General features: G+C 43.5%; 1 protein-coding gene and 1 pseudogene across 2 annotated transcripts in view; one reads left to right on the top strand and one right to left on the bottom strand.

The window, feature by feature from the left end:
• Positions 1 to 18,285, top strand: part of m1ap (meiosis 1 associated protein) — a gene marked incomplete at both ends in the record, with an annotated part of 66,398 nt that extends 48,113 nt beyond the window's left edge. Inside the window, 9 exons of the mRNA XM_083640117.1 lie at positions 1,126 to 1,281; positions 2,051 to 2,213; positions 4,391 to 4,532; positions 6,278 to 6,341; positions 10,174 to 10,316; positions 12,784 to 12,899; positions 13,748 to 13,826; positions 16,151 to 16,174; positions 18,001 to 18,285. Coding sequence (XP_083496243.1) covers positions 1,126 to 1,281; positions 2,051 to 2,213; positions 4,391 to 4,532; positions 6,278 to 6,341; positions 10,174 to 10,316; positions 12,784 to 12,899; positions 13,748 to 13,826; positions 16,151 to 16,174; positions 18,001 to 18,285 — 1,172 coding nt within the window. The remainder of the gene's footprint in view (positions 1 to 1,125; positions 1,282 to 2,050; positions 2,214 to 4,390; positions 4,533 to 6,277; positions 6,342 to 10,173; positions 10,317 to 12,783; positions 12,900 to 13,747; positions 13,827 to 16,150; positions 16,175 to 18,000) is intronic.
• Positions 7,338 to 8,932, bottom strand: LOC310780232 (E3 ubiquitin-protein ligase TRIM21-like; annotated as a pseudogene). Its single transcript has one exon. The product of its transcript is annotated as an E3 ubiquitin-protein ligase TRIM21-like (transcript).
• Positions 18,286 to 21,619: the final 3,334 nt, after the last annotated feature.

Raw genomic sequence — 21,619 nt, 5'->3', positions numbered from 1 at the left:
TCTCATTTTTCTCATGAGTTTCTTGGCTGAGAAAGTTTAAATACTTTGTCCACCCCCTCCCCCCTCCCCATCCTCTCCCATTTATTCTCCCCCTCTCTCTCTCTATCTGTCCTCTCTCCTCCCTCACTCTTACCCCCTCCTCCTGATCCTCTCTCCTCCTTTCAGTCCTATTAGTTATCCCCCGATGGGTCATTAACTATTAAACACCAGATAGAAGGAAAGAGAGAAGAGGGGCGTTCTGTAAGGTCTGGGCCTTGTTGGCAATGATAAATGGACATCAGGCTACGTGGACCAAAGAGAGCAGGGGGAGAGGGAGAGGAGAGGAGGGTGAGGCTCAGGAGTGGAGATCAGTGGGGATGGAGAGGAGATCAGACTACCTCCTCTCTAGCCTCTGGGATAATTGGGTATACAGAGAGAGAGAAGAGAGAGTACATGAGATAAACCAGAAAAACAACTGAAATGATGTCAGGCAAATAAACAGGCTGTATCTTACTGCATGTTCCAGCACAGACCAGAGGCTGCCCTTCAGTCTGAGGCTGATTTCAGCATCCAAAATGCATTGCAGGCCTAGTTCTTCCACATGAAAGCAGTGCCGAGCCGTCTACCAGACTCTAAATCTAGGTCCAAGGCTGTAAAAGTTTCAAATGGTTTGTGGATGATCACGTAAGGACGTTAAACCCTTGATGTGATGAGTCGAGTATATTGAATCTACTCTTTTGCTTCCACCTAGTGGTGAAAAAGTGAAATACCAAGCATTTTGAAAAGAGGTATATTGTTTTTATTCATAATAAATAAAACAAAGCTATGTAATTGTTGTAGTCATTTTTATCTCATTTATTTATTGATCATGTATATAAACATGTATACTGACTTTTGAAACAGTATGTAATTTTCCCCAGAAATGTCCATCTAAAACAGGAAAATATTATGTTAACTCTCCATTGTAAACAAGACTAATGAAATGGCTCTGAAACAACATCTCCACCATGCAATTATCAAACTACTTTTTAACCAACACAGTTTAAATCCTTTGAAGTCAGTTGGCAGCAGGGTCTAGACCTCAAACGCTGACCATTTCTCATCCGACATGTGTTGATGCTCACGTGTGTGTCTGCGCGACCACAGACTGTCTGATGCTGGGGATGGAGGTCGACCTGCAGCGTGTGGACAACAGCGTGGTCGCCATGGAGACGGTGCTGAAAGCGTGGCTTCATGAGCAGGGAGGAGACAGAGAGCACCTGCACCTCCTCTTGCCTCGCACCCTGCAGAATCCCAGCCCAGGTAAAGTAACATCCACACACATTGGTAGACACTAAGGATGCACGATGATATCGTCACGTCATCGGTATCGGCCGATAAAGGCGTCGAAATGAAATATCATATCGGCCCGAAAACAAACATTTCTGCCGATTTGACAGGCCGATAAAATGACGCTTTAACTATGCCAAAATGCTCGATGCTTCACTGAATTCTTTGACTAAATGTCTCAGGAAGAGCAATCAGAGAATGATCCAAGCCTGATTAGGTCGGATTAATCTTAAAGTTTAGTTTGAAAGAAAATGTTACAAGAAATATGGCATGTTTTACATAAGCTAAGTTGAAGTAGTTTTCTTATTTTGCCCAGTGAATGCGTACATTTTGAAAAGCATTGTATTTACATGTCTGCATCTGCCAGCGGGCCATCACGATAAGAGTAGGCATAATAATGTGTTAATTTCACTACAGGAGAGACTTGATGATCACTGAAATTAGGTGGGGAAAAATATGCGTGTATATCTGTATCGGCATCGGCATCGCCAAAAGAATTAAAAAATATCGGCATATCAGATAGATATATATATATAATATATATATGCATCAGTTGTAGAGACACAGAATGCCTCCACTTGTTTTCAAGGGAAGTCATGTATATGATTGCAACTTTTAAAGATTTGTTAGTATCACTGCAGACAACAATAGTTTTTGTATTATAGAAGTCTTTCTGGATCAGTTTGGTGTTTTCTATCATGATCCAACTTCTCTCTCTTTCTCATCCCATGTGTCTGTGCAGTGTGTGTGAAGTGTGACATGCAGGAGCGTGTGCTAAGCCCCACTCCAGCCTTCCCCTTGGCCCCCAACCTGGGAGTGAACACCGAGAGCCTCCGGGACCTCCTGCCTGCCGCTAAGGCCTCGGCCAATCACAGCCGTCCGCCACAGAGGCTGAAGGCAATCAAGTAAGAGTGGGAGGGGTTGCGGGTGGGGATTGATAGAGAAGGAGTGGAGATCCAACCTGCAAATCAGCATTGTGTGTGGGAAGTGAAGGAAAGAAAGACAGCAAGAGATCTAGTATTAGTTGTCAGACAACTAACGTTACAGCTGCAACTAGTGTTGTATTACTCGAGACCGCTCTTGCTCTCGAGACCACATTTATTTCAAGACCAGTTAAGACCACAACTGCAGTGACATCATTACCTGCCTGTGTTTCATCTGATTTATTCATTTTTATTTTATTTTTGACTGTGATTGGGTGTTACCCCCCCCCCCTTCAATTGCAACCAATGACTTTGCAGTGGGGCTACGTTGTAATGCACGCACAGGGAAGAGAAAGGCATCTCTTCTCGTCTTTCTATCAGAAATATGGCAAATAGGCGAATGTCCCAAAATATAGGTGTGTTCCTTTAACATGATCTGCCTTCCCCTTCTTCCCAGTCCCGTCCTCCCCGCTCTGTTTTGATCCTTTGGTCAAATGGGCCATGATGCAACAAAGCAGCCTGTCTGTGAATAGCTCCATTCTGACAGCAGGGACGCTTCCATCACATCAAAGTCTGCTTTGTTCTGCTGGAGTCATCTGCTCCTATACTGGAAAACACCCCAAACAACTGCAGGGTATAGAGACAAATGCCTCGTATCCAGAATGTGTTTGGCCATATCAAATAAATATCCCTTCTGTCGCTCCTTCAAATTGGAGTGCGTAACATTTACATATTAATGAACATCCGTTAGATTCAAGCCATTGTCAAATGAGTTCCCACAATTCTGATTAAGCCTATCGCTGCCAGATAACTCCCTCTGTATTCCACAGTAGACCGGGGATTTCAATCTGCGGACATCCCCGCGCTAGCCAAGCTTCGTCTGTCTGTGGGGGAGGCCCACAGTCTCAGACTTTGAAAACCCATGGTCTAAATAATTCATCCCTCCCAAAACACACACACACACACACACACACACACACACACACACACACACACACACACACACACACACACACACACACACATGCTAGTGTGTCTGTCTGTATACTGGACACACACACCATTCATGCATGATGGAACGCAGACATTCCCAGATGAGTGATCTCTTCCTCTTTTCCTACTTTGCATTGGCTTTACATATCCATGACACTTAGTTTCTGTGTGTGTGTGTGTGTGTGTGTGTGTGTGTGTGTGTGTGTGTGTGTGCACGTTTTACATACTGATGAGGACAGTGATACTGCTTACACACACACACACACACACCTTGGCAGGGATGATGTCATTCTGTCTCTCTGCCCATTATCATGTGTTATGTATTTCCATATTTCTGGTGTTCTGCTGAAAACACTTTTTCGAGCACTTTTTCAGGAACTGACTGAGAGCTGATTTCCCTTTGACACACATTTATTAGGCGTCTGTAAGAGAGGGTTTGTCTGTATCAATGTAGCAGGAATGTCTTGCGCTTCAGCCCCTCCACAGAGGGAGGTCGGTGCTCTCAGAACAGGACAAAATACTGGAAACAGTTCAATGGGCCACTTCTAATTGACTGAACCCCCTAGAGAGCAGTGGAACACACAATATCACTGGTAAATAGATTTTAATAAGGTGCACAGACTAACGTACGCAGCGTGTTCTTCAGTCAACTCTGAAGAAGACGGTGTGTGCGTCGGGACGTTAGTGACTACAATACAATTAATTAAAATTCTCCATTGACTCTCACTTCAACACATCAGTCCAGTCTGATGTCTCCAAGTGTGTACTGTATGTAGCATGTGTAGACTATTGTTACCTATGATAACTTTAACTGTACCACTGACTTCCCATCCATTGTCGCCCACATTGTATCATAACTTTCATTGTATGACCTGCTTTACCACCGAGTCCCCATTCATTGTCAATGCCGCCCCCTAGCGGCACAAAGTAAAGATTACAGTGTGACTATCAAACGGATGGCGACTGATGCATAGCCCCCCGTTTTGGTGGGGACTGGACAACTATTAAAAAATATACTACTGTAATATATTAATATTACAGTAGTATATATTATATATTATTAATAACCCTAACAAAGATTCTGCAGAGCACAGACGATAATGTGTGTCTCCTTCCCCGCCAACACCTAGTGTGTGTGTGTGTGTGTGTGTGTGTGTGTTTTGCAGGGCTCTGCATGCAGATGGGGTGTGTGAGAGTGTGTTGTATGGCCTGCCACTGGTGATCAGCCCCACCACCTGTTGGCAGCTGGACTGGGACGAGCTGGAAGCCAACCGCAACCTGTTCCACGCCCTCTGTCACACACTCAGGGTAAGTCTGTGTGTGTGCGTGTGCGTGTGCGTGTGCGTGTGCGTGTGCGTGTGTCTGTGTGCGTGTGCGTGTGCGTGTGTAGCTATATACCCGGGAAGTGAGGACATTGTAGGAAACTGAGGAGCTCTGTCCTGGTCCTCACTTTCTCACTCCTTCAAATGGCTATTTGAAGATTAAGGCTGTGTATGAAACGCAAGGAACCTGTCTTATCACTGTGAGTGCAAAATGATTGATTGATTGCTTATTGATCATTATTGTATCTGTACAATAATGATCTATGGCTGCAACTCATTAATTGGTGAATCAACAAAGCATTTTAGTCATTTTTCCATTATATCACCTAGCTACCTGCTGAAGTGCTGAAGTAGGTACCTGCTTAATTATCTAGCAAGCTAAATATGTGGTTGTGTCGGGAGAGCCATCAACATGCTACAGCCAACACTAACCCTGGGGAAAATTCAGAAAGTGTTGGACGCTGCGAGCAGGGTTCGAACCTGCGCGGGAAGATCCCATTGGATTTCAAGTCCAACGCCTTAACCACTCGGCCATCGCAGCTCCACAAGATCCTCTCTATGTTAATGCAGGTCTGAGACTGCATAATAATAACCGCGTCTGAGTGTATAATGTAAACCAAGGTTTTAACAAAATAGAGGCATTTTTTAAAGGATAGTTAACTTATGATCTTCCACAATGTTTCTGGAAACACTGGATTTACAACTTCATCGACCAGATGGTGTGAAAGGCATCTGCACAGGGATTTCGTTGAGTGAATAATAGAACCTATATCTGAAGCTGCGCAAACAGTCCCTCCCTTTGTTTTCGCAACAATAGATCTCGACGAGGGTGGGACTCGAACCCACGCGTGCAGAGCACAATGGATTAGCAATCCATCGCCTTAACCACTCGGCCACCTCGTCCTCTGCTGGTCCGGAAGCAGTTACCTACCTACTGTCGTCTTGACGTCAGTTGTCTGTCTGTTACCGGGGCTGAGCGCTGGCCATGTTGGAACAACGTTGCCTCCAGTTGCTTCACTAACCATTTGAAATGCTCAAACATGCCAGGGCTGATTCCGACAGACACAGCTGTGCGTTTCCCATGCTGAACAGTTGAACCTCATTTTAAATGACATTGTGGAAGGCAGAGGCATATATACATCTCTTTTTTTGACATGTACGTTTTCATTGCGAAGTTGAGAAATCTGAAGTGACTGGAAGAAGCCGTTTTAGGCTTGATCACTGAATAAACTGATTTCCATCAGAACAGGCAGCCCCCTGCACGGGATTCAACCTTGCAGCGTTTTATAAGGAAAGCAGTCAACCTGCTGCAGTATCACCATCCAAGCAATTGCCCGGCCAATGCACTGTGTCGTCTCTTTTTTCGAAGGCACAGACACAGACATCAGTGCTTCACAAGACGTGCTTGACACCCAAGGACTGGTTTCGTATAACAAAATTAAAATAATTTTCATGAAGCGAATCTGTCATAAATTTCATCATTAACCCTGGTGAGGACAGGCAATCTGGTTGGCTCTACGACAAAATGATTAACTAACGCAATAGTACCGGTATACTAATATCTCTCGCCATGATGTTGTATTTCACTAGTTTGTTGACCCCAAAGATATTTTTTAAACCATAACCAACATAACTCATTTCAGACTGCAACATGCACAAAATGCCATCACAGTACACACGACATATGGACCGCATTGGTCAGTGTGAGATCTGTTTTCCCCCCTTTCTCAGAGTCGTGACTTGTTCCTGCTGGTGTGCCTGGAGCCGGTCCAGAGCTCTACAGCCGGAGTCTCAGGTGTGTGTGTGTGCGTGTGTGTGTGTGTGTGTGTGTGTGTGTGCGTGCGTGCGTGCGTGTGTGTGTGTGTGTGTGTGTGTGTGCATGCGTGCGTGCGTGCGTGCGTGCATGCATTAGGGGTGGGAATCGCAGAGTAACTCACGATATGATACTATCACGATATTTGGCCCTCGATAACGATTGTATCACGATACTGCAATTCTGCGATAATCGATACATTGCAAGAAATTTAATCTACGATACATCACAATATCTGTGTAACTGAAGAGGAAAAAATACCCCTAAAAAGACAAAAAAAGCAGGAATTACATATTTATTCACAGAAATGAAACAATGTACAACAAAGTGCAGACTGCATATTGCCTCTTTAACACACACTGACTGCACCTTGTCAACATAAAAAAGTAAGCTGGTGCAGTTCAAAGTTCAGTACAAATGTAGCTGATGCAGGCATTCCTCAGCTCATAGGCTATTACCTCCAGGCACCCGCTTTCAGGCCTAATTGGAGGCAGTCTTGTCTGAGTGAAATTATCAATCTGATTATGGTTATTTAACATTATGGATGTGTGTCCCTACTTATTGCCTATTTTTGTGAGCCTCACCATATTGATAATACACTTTCTAAGTATTTGATAATATATGTTCTAAATATTTATTGTTTTTCATGCGTCATTTAGCTGACTGCCTTTTAGAAATGATGTGTTGTGATGCCTCATGGCCTGTTTCATGTGGGGAGTTTTGATTGGCTATGACACTACAGTCACTCCCTATTTAAGATGGCTTCACGGTATCTGTAACCAGCCAATGGCTTTATTGTGTTTTTATCCTCGGTGATTGTCTGTGATTTCCCTGTATTGTTGACATTCACCCAATAAATCAATCAATCAAAAAAAAAAACATTTGTGACCGAAATGTCACAAAATAAATCTTGATTGCAAGTTTGGATAATTTATAAATTTGTTATCTTAAAAGACAATGAATCAACAAATGATTAGTCTAATCTGTGTGATTGACAGGACAGATGATCAGTGGGGCAGAGTTTTCACCATCATCATTGTTACAGGGACTGAAGTATGGGCAAAGTGTCTCAGTGAAGGTGCAGCCAGTATAGGAGTAGATAAGAGCTGCAGCATCTACATCATAAAAAGAGACCAGACCCTCCTCATAATCCACAAACACCCCCACCTTCTGAGGCTTCGTCTTCAGAGAGAGGAGGCCAGCAGGAGCTTTATACTCATTTCTATTCCTCAACCATAAAGCCCAGTAGCCATGCTGGGGGCTCAGTGTGAGTTTTATCTTCCTGTTGATTGACCCTCTGGCCACTCCTAAATCCCAATTAGTCTTCCCTTGGACCTGAACCTCATAGTAAAACCTTCCTGAAGAGAAGCTCTGCTTTCCTAAGACACAGCAACAAACGGAAAATCTCTCTAAGTTGTCTGGTAGATCCTTCTTTACACCACCATATTTTACTTTTTTCCCATCATCAGACAGGATGAGCGTGGGATATGCTGTTTCAGGATCCAGAGTCACATCCACTGCATACTGCTGGGCCCTCTTCAGCTGAACATCAGCACACAGCTTCTCCATCTCTTTCCCGAGAGACTCCTCCAACTGGGCCACAGCTCTCCTCACAGTCCCATATGATGAGCGATGGACACTGACCTCTGTCCAGTCCTTGGTGTGTGGAGGAGTGTTCAGGGATGGGAAGCTTTGGAGGAGGTGTAGGTGGTCTTCAGTGTGTGAGAGCTGCTCCACCTCAGCGGTTCTCTTCATCAGCTCAGAGATTTCCTGTTCCAGCTCTTTGATGAAGCCTTCAGCCTGTTTCTCTGTTGTTTTCAGCTTCTCTCCGATCGTCTCAATGACCTCAGCCTGGCCTCTCTCCACAGACTGCATCAGAGCAGTGAAGACCTGCACACTGTCTGCTATCTCTCTGTCTGCATCTTCCTTGCTGAGCTCTACTGACTGTTTGATCTCCTGAATCTTTAGTTGTCTCTCCTGGATCTTCTGCCTAATTTTAGCCCCTATCTCCCCAAGCTCAACCTTCTTTCCTTCATATTCTTCTTTCAGAGGAACAAAGTGATGTGACTTGTGGTCTGACTCAGTGCAGACCAGACACACACACATCTGGTCCGTCTTGCAGAACAGCTGGAGTGGTCCATCATGCTCTTTACACATCCTGTCTTCCAGGTCCTCCACAGGATCCATCAGCTTATGTCTTTTGAGGCTTTTGATTCTCTGGTGAGGCTCCAGGTGAGTCTCACAGTAGGAGGCCAGACACACCAGGCAGGACTTCAGGGCCTTCAGTTTGGTCCCAGTGCAGACGTCACAGGGAACTTCTCCTGGTTTGGCTCTCATCTGAGCTGACTTCCTCAACTGAGCAGCCATCTCAGATATGAAAGTGTTCACCTGCATCTCAGGTCTTGTGTTGAAACGCTTTTGACACAAGGGACACTTGCATGGGGCATTAACATCCCAGTGTTGTGTGTTGTCCAGTTGTGTCCACATGGTGTGGAGACTGGATCAGTGAACACATCCAGACAGATGGAGCACAGAAACTGCTCTTCAGAGAGGAGACTGCTGGCAGCAGACATATCTAGACACTGAGACCTAAAGTGAAAGTGTGAAATAACAATACTGTGACACCATTCTTGAATATTCATATTGAAAGATATCAAAGTTAGATGATTGGAATATTATCAAAAGTAATTTACAGTTATGTAGTTAAATTGCACTTCCCCATTTGACAAGTAGGCAAAATGAAACGAGGGAAACATCCCATTTGAATATAGCTCAATTATGTATCACTGCTCTCGTTTTAAATAGTAAATAGTATCTGCTGTGCTCACCTGTATGTCTCTTAAGACTGCTGTATTGTTGAGAAAGGCCTGATGAACTGAGAGAATGAAAGAGAATTCTCCACTGTAGCAGTGCTGTCTGTCGCTCTGTTAAGAGACTTCTCCACTGTAGCAGTGCTGTCTGTCGCTCTGTTAAGAGACTTCTCCACTGTAGCAGTGCTGTCTGTCGCTCTGTTAAGAGACTTCTCCACTGTAGCAGTGCTGTCTGTCGCTCTGTTAAGAGACTTCTCCACTGTAGCAGTGCTGTCTGTCGCTCTGTTACTTTTACTTTCACTTCAGGAAAGTGACGTTCAAACACTCCTGTCGGTGTTGCTCCGCCTATTACTGCAGTTAAAAGGAAGTTAATCTTTTGTAAAAAGAGAATTTGGTCTGCTGTTATCTTGTCTTGCTCTGTGCTTTTATGTCTCTCTATTGTCTCACTGCATTGGATTTCCCAGTGTGGAATATATATATATTTTAATATATAATAAAGTTATAATATTATATTATAATATATTATAAAGTTTATGTAATCTCCCCCTAAAAAGGCAAAAAGCAGGAATTACATATTTATCCATAGCATTGACATGAAACAATGTACAACAAAGTCCAGACTGCATCGTGCCTCTTTAACACACACTGACTGCACCTTGTCCACGACTCCATGTGTGAAATTAAAATGTTTAAAGGAACGATACAAAACTATGCCTCAGTAAAACCTTTTCAATCTGTGTAAATTAAGTTTACAGGGGAAAAAGGTTGCAAAAAATACACATTTCAGGATAAATGTCACAATGGTATCACGATATGAGCACCAGGGTATCGATAATGTATCGCAAGAGGAAGTATCACCATATTTCGATATTTAGTCCCACCCCTAGCGTGCGTGAGAGGCAGAGAGAGAACGAGAGAGAATGTATGCAGCTTTAAGGAGTATTGTTCATTTCACAGTCTCGCGCTGTGTGTCTGTGTATGTGTGTGTGTGTGTGTGAACCCAGGTGTGTATTCCCACTACATCCTCCAGCCCTCCCCGTCTCTCTCCCTCCTGCTGAAGCCGGTGGTCTCCAGGGAGCTGTTGCTGCCCTGCCCAGCGCCCGTCTCAAATCAGGACCCCCCGCCTGATGCCATTCAGGCTATACAGGTTAGCTCAGATTTCTTGACCCATGTGGTAGACTAAACTTTGATTTGCAACTGTTCGTTTTTAGTCATTTCACCAAGTAAATGTGTTGTGTTGAGAGCATGATTGAGAGAGATTAAAAGCAGCACAGAGTAGGCTATCAGGGCTGAGAACTGAAACGGCTTTCAGTAAAAACAAGTTTGGTGATTCATTCATGTGCTGATGTACGGTCGTTTGAGAGTGAAAGCGCACTCAGTACTGCACATAATAGCGTTTCATTGCGACTTTTCACGGGCTGTTCTCACTATTACATTGTACAATACATGCTGATCACTTGGCTGATCACTTCTGAGTATAAAAGCATCTGCCCCAGCGCGAGGTCCGCACGGTGACTCGCGGAGACTCGCGGAGCTCCACCCCACGGAGCTTGCTCGAGTATAATGAGCCCTTTAGTCTTTAACTGCGGCCCCCCTATTGCAAGATGTCTGTAAAAAGCCATTGACAATACTATTGAAAATGTAAAATCACTTCCATACAACCTCAGAATATTTCCTTACTTTATTAATGTAATAACCTAATAATTACATTTGTATCTCAAATCTTTCTAATTTCTTCATATTCAATATTTCTTCATATTCAATATTTCTTCATATTCAATATTTCTTCATACTCATTACTCAATATTTCGTCATAAACATTTTTCCAGATTATTACCCACACCAGGGGAAAATGACAATGAATGGCAGGCAATTAGACAGATGGGCATGGCAAATATATTTTTTTATGTGGAAGGAAAGGATTCAATTATATTTGTTAATACTACACTAAATATGATTAAATATAATAGAATAAATTATAAATGAAAAAATATATAATACAAATATATGATTTATTTATTATACTGTAGTATTAACAAATATAATTTCGTTCCCCATAAAGATGTTTTTTTAAGCATTTCCATTAATTTGCGGAGGCCCCCCTAGATGCCCCCTTGCGGCCCCCACTTTGAAACCCACTGGATTAGACCAACATTCCTCCACAGAGCTCAGCTGTATGAATCGCATCAGAAAACCAGACGGCTGCATGTGATGTTGGCGAGGTGTGTGTGCTCCCTATTATCACAACTTCACGGGCTAGTGGCGCAATGGATAACGCGTCTGACTACGGATCAGAAGATTCCAGGTTCGACTCCTGGCTAGCTCATTGTTAGCTTTCACAGCTAACAAATTGAAACTATTGTCTCCCTTTCCCCCTCTCTCTGAGAGCCCACCTTTAAATGCTAATTTAGAATGTTGGCTTAAACAAAAGCAAGTGATGATTGCCTCTCCCTTCATGGTCAGTTTGAATGGACTAGCACTTATAGTTTTCTCTCTTGCATAATCTTCCACATTTAGCTTGGAATATCTCTTTTATTAGTGTCACACCGTTGCACAGTAGTTCATGGCACCCGACTCGGGGGTCACTTGTTTGCAAAATACGTGGAAGCTGTGTATGGTTATGGGCCGGAGGAAGGCCAAAGAGGACGACAAGTGCTTGCATAAAAGCGACTCATGAATGAATGAATGAATTTATTTTAAATAAAAAAATACAATATACCAAACAAGCATATAGTATAGAATAATTCATCGGGATATCACAATAAAGTTGTTAAACTTATTTCCATGGTGGACTTTTTCAGTGAACACACTGAAGTCCCAAAAAGGTTGACCCTCAGTGCTGCTTTTTGATCGATGCTCAAGCTTAAATTTGCAACACGAAAAAAAGGAAACGGCAAGGTTAAATCAAGAGATAAAACATGGTAGAAAGGCCCTCGCTCACCGTCAGTCCCGTTGTCGAGCTGGCTTGCCGTGATCGTATAGTGGTTAGTACTCTGCGTTGTGGCCGCAGCAACCCCGGTTCGAATCCGGGTCACGGCACTCCTCCAGTGGTCAGATGCTCTTTTAAAAAGACCACCCGTATATTCCTTTTATGGAACAATGCTGTCAATTGACCGTACATGCCTATTTCCTTACACGTGTCGAAAGGACAACATTCCTCCAAGCGGAATCTTGTAACACAAAACTGTCTGCATGCAATGTTGGAGAGGTGTAAATGTGATCACTACCTTTGTGTGTCAGGGATAACACGTCTTACTGCTCTTTCTCTGCCTTTCATAGATTAGAGATAGAGATAGATAGATAGATAGATAGATAGATAGATAGATAGATAGATAGATAGATAGAGATAATAGATTGGAGTGCGGCAAGGTGGATTTGTCATTTGATCTTGATCTCATGTGAATCCAGCTGCCTCTCAAGGTTAGAAAATGCAGACAGGCAGTGGGAATTAGTTAACTCCCTAAGCTACCATCGAGCTAGCCAGGAGTCGAACCTGGAATCTTCTGATCCGTAGTCAGACGCGTTATCCATTGCGCCACTAGCCCATAGGCTGCAGCCTGTCTATCCAGATGATGTTGGGATGGTTATTGGGTTTCTCTGTGTGTCTCTGTCAGGCTTGTCTTGGCCAGCTGGATGAGGACTGTGTGCTCAACCCTATGTCTCTGAGCAGCAACCTCTACCAGCACCTCAGGAGCAGAGCGCTGCTCTCACAGCCACGATTCCCCTACAGGTAGGTTGGGGTGTGTGCGCGCGTGTGCATGTGTTTTAAGTGTGTGCGTGTCTGTCCACTTGTCGCTGTCTAGGTGAGTGAATATGGTGATGATGTGATGATGATGTAACCGAGGACGATGATGTAACAGGATGTTAATGATGATGACGAAGACGATAATGAGGAGCTGAGGATGATAATCTCGAAGACCCCATGGAATGGCATATTTACTTCCTGGTTCTATGCATTTCCCGTTGAAACAGGATGTAGGGGCATACCACAGACACAGTGAGGGATCATTCAAAGCTGTCTAAATGGAATATGAGACAGCCAGCTTTATTTGATGGGAGGAGTTCAGAGGGGCAGGATTGTATTTCTGGTAAAAAACCATCCTGATCACACGACCTTCACATTCTGTTTCGCTCTTCTAACGTCCACATCGATTTCAGTGGGCGGGAGTACTTGCCTTGACAGACAAAGTCCTTCAGCCAATCAGCATTGGATCCAGTCAGTCCCTGATTGGACCGCTTAAGTCATCAACTACGACGCAGTTCCTGGTTACATTGTAATTTCAGGAATTGGCTGTGCGCAGGTGGAAGTCCAGTCTGATCAGTAGAGTGAAACAGAATGTGAGGTCACAGGATCAGGATTGTACTGGTGCAGCATGAGGTCACCATCTAGATACTCTGTTTTCCAGGAAGTAAAAGTAATGGGAGTTAATTCCACGGGGATGGGTGAGGGAGGGTTAGTGATAATGATCATGATGGCTGAGAATATTGAGATCCTCATGATGATGAAGATGCCAATATTGAATCTAATAGAGATGCTGATAATGATGATGATGGTGTTGGTGGTGGTGGTGGTTGCAGGCTCCAGCAGGCAGCGCACAGAGACCAGGCTCAGCCACTAGAGGGCACTAAAGCCACACACAGCAGAGCGCCTCGACAGGTAAACACAACACACAGTCATGTTCCTTTTCTTCAACATCAGTTTCATTTGAACCCTTCACTTCCCTCTCCTCTTCCTCCCTTCCATCTTTTATCCCATCCCTTCCTTTTGCCTCTCACCCTCTTTTGCCACACTTTCTCATCATCAGGAATGTGATGTTTCCCGGTTGCTTTTCTCCGTGTGATTAACCTGTAGGGTGTCTATGGCACGCTCTTTGACACTTCTTAATATCAATCCAGTTTCTTTCAATGTTTTCAATACAGTTAAATGCTGCTTTTGACGATTCAACACGTTTTCACTCTTCTAGACAGATGGCTCTGCAGCTACTGAATTTGAGCCCATTAACGAGAAATGCACATGAGCTGGTTTTAAGTGGTCTGATATTAAAAGGCAGAAAGTTAACAGAGACTTTTGAAACATTGTTTTTTATATGCAAATTAGATTTCTGATTCAGTGTTGTTTTTTATAGCTCCTAAATACATTGGAGTGGATCTGAAGAGAGCTGAGTTAAGAGGTGTAAATGGTGCCTACATTAGCATGAAGCACAAAGCTTGAATACCAAAGTGGGCCCACTTCAGTCTGAGCTACTCTGCAGTTGCAGAAGTGCTTCCTCATAATGGATCTGACGAGGTCTAAACAGCCGATGGGAGCTTTCATATCTGATAGTATCTGCTGAAAAGGGATAGATCTTCATTAAAAAGGTGTAAATGTTGATACACTGGTATGGCATCACCAGCTTCATCTAATACTGACTTCAGGCAGGTTCAGTGTTCAGTCCCAGAGGATGACTGATTGAAGGAAGCATGAAAAGCAGAGGGGATGTAGCTCAGTGGTAGAGCGCGTGCTTCGCATGTATGAGGTCCTGGGTTCAATCCCCAGCTTCTCCAGATCTTATGCCTCTCCAATTTTCTGTGAAATTGGTCTTAAACCTTATTCAAATAGACCTTACAAAAACCTTAAAAATCATACCATTAACTTGCAGAAACCTCTAATCACCCCTTTTCCGGAGATTCCCTCCGTTCTGCTTTTCTTGCATTATTTCCTGCCTGTATGTGTTATGCTGACTGCGACGTTCCTTCTGTCATTCTTTGAGGACAAACTGTAGCCCGTTTACACAGAGTACAAGTGAAAATGTTGGACTCTGTAGCAGTTTAATGTAAAACTCTTTGTACAGTTTATCACACGCACCAAATACATTTTTAGATTAGCTGTCTTTTTCCAGAAAACAGGACATTTAGACTCAAACAGATAATAGTATTAAAAAGATTCATATGACCTATAGACCTATGCTGCATATCTCCAACGCATGACTCGGCTGACCTGGAAAGGCTTTACGACAGTATAAAGGTCACATTGTACTACTCCACTAAATGAGCACGATGAAGAGATAAGACGAGTACAGTACATGTTGAGGTAAAGTAGAGAGCACGCTTTCCCAATGCCAACCTCATTCTCACTCTGCAAAAAATGTCTGCTACTTTTGTTTTCACTCACTAGGTGGCAGTACGCACCACACAGAAACACATCCAGTTCAGTGTCGTGCCTGCATAGTGCATACACATTCACACACACACATGCACAAACTTGCCTTTTATATATTATGTTTAATTAGTTTTAGCGAAGTGAGTCAGATATATATATAGATGGAGTCAAGGCGATGTCGCCCATAATACTGATGAAGGTCCTAGTGACCGAAACGTATATATCCAATACATTTTCTCCTAAGAAGGTGAGACAGTGTGCGGGAGCTTTTCTTTACAGCGAAGTGAGTCAGGAAATCCAACTGTTTTGTGTCTGATTCAGGTCAGAGAGACGGACAGATTGTTGTCATGGCAGGATGACATAAAGAGCCAAGATGGCCTCTTCTCTAGAGCCATAGTCACCAACAAAATGTTTACACAGCTCAAGCAAGAAAAATTTGATTATCAGTGAAAATGCACAATATATATTGACAATCATAACTGTATCGGCTGATGTTAATAACACCAATGTTAATATCGGTTTCATATTGAGGAAATACAAGGATGCGGTAAATCTATGATTTCTGGACTTTTCTAAATGTTTTGGAAATAAGTAAAGACATTACTTTTTTCAAATTCACAATGTTTACATGTGTTTTCACTATGTACAAATTTTGATTATCATAGGAACTTGCTTTTATACAGATCATATCAACAAATACATATCGGTTATCGGCAATAACAGCAATGTTAATATCGATTATCTGTTCGGGCCAACATTTTCGTATCAGTGCGTCCCTATTCATCGGGGGGGGGGGGGGAGAGTTTCAATTGATTTCTGTGACCGTGTCCCCTCTCCCTCAGGACCCTAAACCTTCACTTCGACTGGTAAGCAGACATCACCTTTTAAATATGACCCTTTTTTCCAGAGGAGCTGAGAGCTTTGAATGGGGTCATAAAGTCATTGCAAGTTGGCGGACTCAGTGTTACTTTTGTACTGAGTCAGCAGTGGGCCGCCATAGCAAGAGCACTACCGTCATAGCTATGTGTGAAAATACAAGTGAAATTAAAGCACCATTTTGGCTGAGTTGGCCCAGTTTCCACACCGAGGGAACAAAGAAGCACAAGAATGTGTTGAGATTGATTGTTTTCATTCTAATAAATCCAGACGGCAACAGTTTCATTGCCGCAAGCTGCACCACTATCAAAACTGGGAGTACAAATTACTACCAACTGTCATAACCTCCAAAGACCTCTAGGGGAAACACGTTTGTGGTCGGCGCTCGTTTGATTCATTTCAGCCGGCGTGTGTTTGTACAGCGGGAGATTCAGTCGTACAGAAAGAGGACAGATAGTATTGTGAGTCACTGTGAGCTTCTTATAGTGAACAGGCTGAGTCATCAACACTATCAAATTAGATGGGCAGAATGTACTTTTAGAAACACTGTGAGCCAAAAAGAGTAATATTATGATTTTTCTAAATGTTATATGCCAAATAAGAGCTTTTTTTGTATGATTACATATCAAAGGAGTTATTAGATGCTTGTTTGCATTTAATGTGTTACAGGATATTCCAAATGAATCAGTCAGTAGATGATGCACCCCCCCCCCCCCCCCTTAAAAGCATAGCTATTTTGTAAGCAAAGGTCAGTAGAATCAGTAGACTTCCACAGACTGACTTCACTTTAGCAAGACTTTTAATAAATCCAATACATCGTTTTGGTCAAGCGACCTTCATCTGGTGTATATGCAAGCAAGTGCATTGGACCAAACAGAGATGACGTGCGTCCCCTCTGCATTGAACCAAACACAGAGAGAGACGACATGCATGAGACCAAACACAGAGGGGACACACGTCCTCTCTTTGTTTGGTTCATGTGTTTGGTACATTGGACCAAACTCTTCACCTCGCTGCTGCACAGAGCACTGTTTGCATGTTTATTCAAAGTTTATCAATGTGTGTTCTGTGTTGTGTCCGAACTGCACCAAATCCGATACTGCACGTCCTTGGGTTCCCAGCAACACACCCGCCAAGTGTGAAGTCGATCGGACGAGCAGTTCTTGAGATATGCAAAGTACACATGCAGACAGAGATTAATTGCTTGATGTGCACGTCCCTTCTGAAAAAGCCATAAATGACCTACAGTAATTTTAGGCCATAAAGATGATTAAAATGCCTTAAACATATACAGTAGAGTATTAAAATGCCTTAAACACAGTTATAAGAGGTCTTAATTTAAGGCCACAAAGAGTATTAAAATGCCTTAAACACAGTTATAAGAGGTCTTAATTTGAGGCCATAAAGAGTATTAAAATGCCTTAAACACAGTTATAAGAGGTCTTAATTTGAGGCCATAAGCATACAGAGTATTAAAATGCCTTAAACACAGTTATAATGTGTTATTTTTTTCACCATGCAGTGTGTCTTTGTGTTGCATGTCCACTTTTAGATACATAAAGAACAGGGTTAGTAGTAGTGCAATATGAACAAAGAACTTAATAATGTTCCTTGACAGTTAATTTCCTGTTCTTTTTGTTATCCTGCCTATTTATAGGTTCAGAACTTTCATTTGTTATGTTCAATCACAAATACACTCTTTTTACCAGATTTTTAATTTAGTTTTTTTTTATTAGTCTAGCATTAAAGGACTAATTTAAATTGTCTCTCTTTCTCTCTCTCTCCCTCTCTCTCTCTGCCTCTCTCTCTCTCTCAGCCACAGAACCAAAGTCGCCAACTGGGAGCCAACAGCAAGGTCCGTGCCACTGTGGCTCCCCTTCCCTCTTCCTCCCTCTCCTCTTCCTCCATGGGCCCCCTTCGCACTTCCTCCCTCTCCTCTTCCTCCGTGGGCCCCCTTCCATCCAAGCTGTCCCGTCCGGCCCTCACCCTCCTCAGCAGCGGGCGACCCCTGCCCCCCACACCCCCCCTCCAGGAGGACGACGAGGAGGAGGAGGCCATGATGAGAGAGTTAGAGAATCGGAGGGAGAATGGCAGAAAGTGAGAGAAGAGGGAAACACACACACACAGTATGTTGTATGGGGCCGACCTGTCACTTCAAAGGCCTTTTCTAGTGAGCTACAGTAGAAAGGGCTCAAAGTAGCTTAGTCAGCACGAAAACACACACACACACACACACACACACACACACACACACACACACACATGTAGGGTTCTCTAATGGGTCTCCGTTGTAAATTTTGTGAGTAATCAAACAAGTCGTAAAAAGCCTTTAAAGACTTTGTAGAGGAGGGAAAATACACAAACACTATTTCACACAGGAGCAAGCCCATAAACAACCAAGTACACACACACAACACACCATACTTGTTCTGTGCATCAGTGTGGGCGGTTATAGCTTCTTTTGATATTTTAATCGCCCCCCCGTTTAAAAGTGTTCTGGCTGCACGTTATTCGTTACATCTCGCTTTAACAAGCCCCCGTGTGTGCGTGTGCATGTGTGTTTGTGTTTGAGGGAGAGAGAGATAGGAAAGTTCCCCTCGCTGCCATCTGCAGATTGCTGAGGCAGCAGCAGTTCAAAACCACACGCACACACACACACACACACACGCACACACACACACACACACACACACACACACACACACACACACACACACACACACAGAGAGTAAACAATAGAATTGTAGAGAAAAGATGGAGTGTGATATGAAAAGAGGGGAAACGGTGAGACAATAGGCGATGGACAGAATATAAGAAGGAAGGAAGGACACGAAGGTAATGAGGATTCATTGAAAGAAAGTTGGCTTGTGTGTGAAAGGGAAGGAAGATCAAAGGGACACTGGCGCAGAGAAAATAGGTTAACGTACAGTACCAAAGTAGCACACTGAGTTGAACCGCGACAAAGCTATACTATAGACTGATTTTAGACACACTCACATACAGTACGCTATGCCCCGCCCACTTTAACCCCCGGGCCAAACACAGCGGTGAAAGCCTCACTGTTAGAATAGAGAACCAGACAGAGGGGCCTCTCTGCTCTCCTCCGCCCCCACAGCACGCTCCCTCTCTGGGGGTTGAAGCGCAGGGTGAGGGGTGATGGGGTGGTGGTGCTGGAGTGTTTGTCAGAGAGAGAGAGAGAGAGAGAGAGTAAAATGATGGATATGACAGCATTGTCATACCAAAGGTTGACTGGTTTTCAGGAAAATCCACTTCCAGAATTGTTTGAATGGAAAGTAAACCGAAGCCATTTCTTGTGCGTGTGTGATTTGGATGGGGGTCGCTTCGAGTTCACGCAATGACATCAGCGGTCGAATTATGCGCGATGTACAGTCGGGCTTGACACACACCGACAGACGCACACACACATTTACACATTGATTCATGATTATACGCAGAAAGCTGTCAAGTTACACACTCTCATTGTCACAGATTAATTTATTCCTAGTCATGGAGCAGTCATTCACACACACACACAGGCGCTTTAATCAGTCTCCCGCCATTCCACCCCCTTGTTGAACCTTCTAACGTTAGAGAGCAAGACTGCATGACGACGTGATGTCCCAGGTCGTCTACATGCACCACCAAAACAATTACAACCACAATGAGCCTTTTGTCTCCAAGCCGCTCCACCAAACTGACATTTTACCCACTTCTTCTCTTGTTCAGTCGGCCCAAAGTGCGAAACACAGCTCCTTCGCCCATCCTCCAAAATGAGCGAATGTGCGCGGATTGTCGTTTATGTGTGTGTGCGCGTACCAACAACAGCGCTTTCTCTATTCTCAGAAAGGTCAAAGTTCCTCTGACTGTGGCGGCTATCAGCCACACTCTGCTTTTAATGTCACAACTGGAAGAGAGTGATGGACTGTGACTTGCTTACTATTAACAAACACTCACTTATTCATGTTTGCAAAATTATTCCCGTTGATTTTGATTTGTTTCTTTTAAGTGTTGCGTTTTGCAGGTATTTTGTGGTATTTCGGGTTTCAACTTTTAACAGCCGTTCAAGTTCATTTCATTCCCCCACCCTCCACGGCGTGTCCCAGTCCTATTCCTGTTCACGGTTCCTCTCGTGTTTGTTGCTTGTTAATAAAACATATTACCTGTGTACTGTAATGGATACTGTAATGTACTATGTAAATATGTTTCTCAGGGAAGTGAAATTTCAGCTGCTCTTTAGACCAAGTTCCTGTTCACATTTTTTTTTATGTTTTATTGATGTTCACCTTAACCTGAATTATTTATTGTGATTTATTGAATAGGTAGGTAATAAACTGTTTTAAAGTACAAGCATGCCGTTCGGATTGAAGTGTTTCAAATGACAGAGAGAAGGAACTTGCCTGGTGCAGCTCTAAGCAAAAAGTCACTTGTTAAGGGGAAATGACTGATTTTGCATGATCTTTCTGCAGGTGTCAAGATTGAATCTTTTTCTTCCAGAGCCCACGTAACAAGCTGTTATGTGGGCCGCCTAAACGTTCAATACCTTCTATTTCTTCTATATCTGAGTCAGGATAATGTGAGTGCTGCGACTTCCTGTTTTATTCTGAATGTTCCATTTCCTACTTTGCTGCTCTGCAGAACAGCACACGCTCTCTCTCTCCCTCCCTCACATTCTAAGAATCTCTTTTCCTGTGATTGTCCTTATTGGCCAAATTGACAACTTTGGGTTCTAATATATACACACACAAGAGAGCAGAAGCATGAAATACACACTAATGCAGTTAAATGCACTCTGAGAAGTTCTGGAGTAAGACATCAACTATTCAACCCTCTCACACACTCATACCGTGTCAGAAGAGAAGGAGGAGTACTGCTTTTGTGAGGGGGAAGTGTAGTCAGAAGGCGAGGAGCCGAACTGAGAGAACTCCTACAGTCCAACCAGGCGCCTATGCAGGTCTGGAAAAGGATGGAGAATCTCCAGGCTTTCCTCAGCTATAAAGTGACACGATGGCCCAGATGAAAGCCATATTCCCCAGTTGGTAACAGTGGAATACCGGCATAAATCACCAAACCTGGTCATGATATTAAGTTCTGCAAAAAAAAGTATGGAATCATGAAATGGAAAATCTGTCTATCTCCAGATCCAGAAAGTCTGTTTTCACAATTGAGGATAACTTGGCTGAGTTTCGCCATTGGAATACAAGTATTTCTGACATTTTGCACCGGTTGCTTTTGACGTCACCTTTTGACGTGTGCTCGCCTCAGCGTGGTTCCTCAAGGGCATCCTCGTCACGCAGATAGTGACGCAGATAGCAGATAGTACTGAGACGAGAGAGTGAATGAAACTCCGTCACATGACACACATGACCCAGCACGACCCCACACAGGCCACCTACGCACAGCTAAATTTAGCTGCCAGTGGTCACACACAGAGAGCA

The sequence above is a fragment of the Poromitra crassiceps genome, assembly GCF_964638095.1.
Source record: "Poromitra crassiceps genome assembly, chromosome: 7".
Taxonomy (NCBI): domain Eukaryota; kingdom Metazoa; phylum Chordata; class Actinopteri; order Beryciformes; family Melamphaidae; genus Poromitra; species Poromitra crassiceps.
Note: the sequence above shows the minus strand (reverse complement) of the source record. Positions and strands in the feature narration are given on the sequence as shown.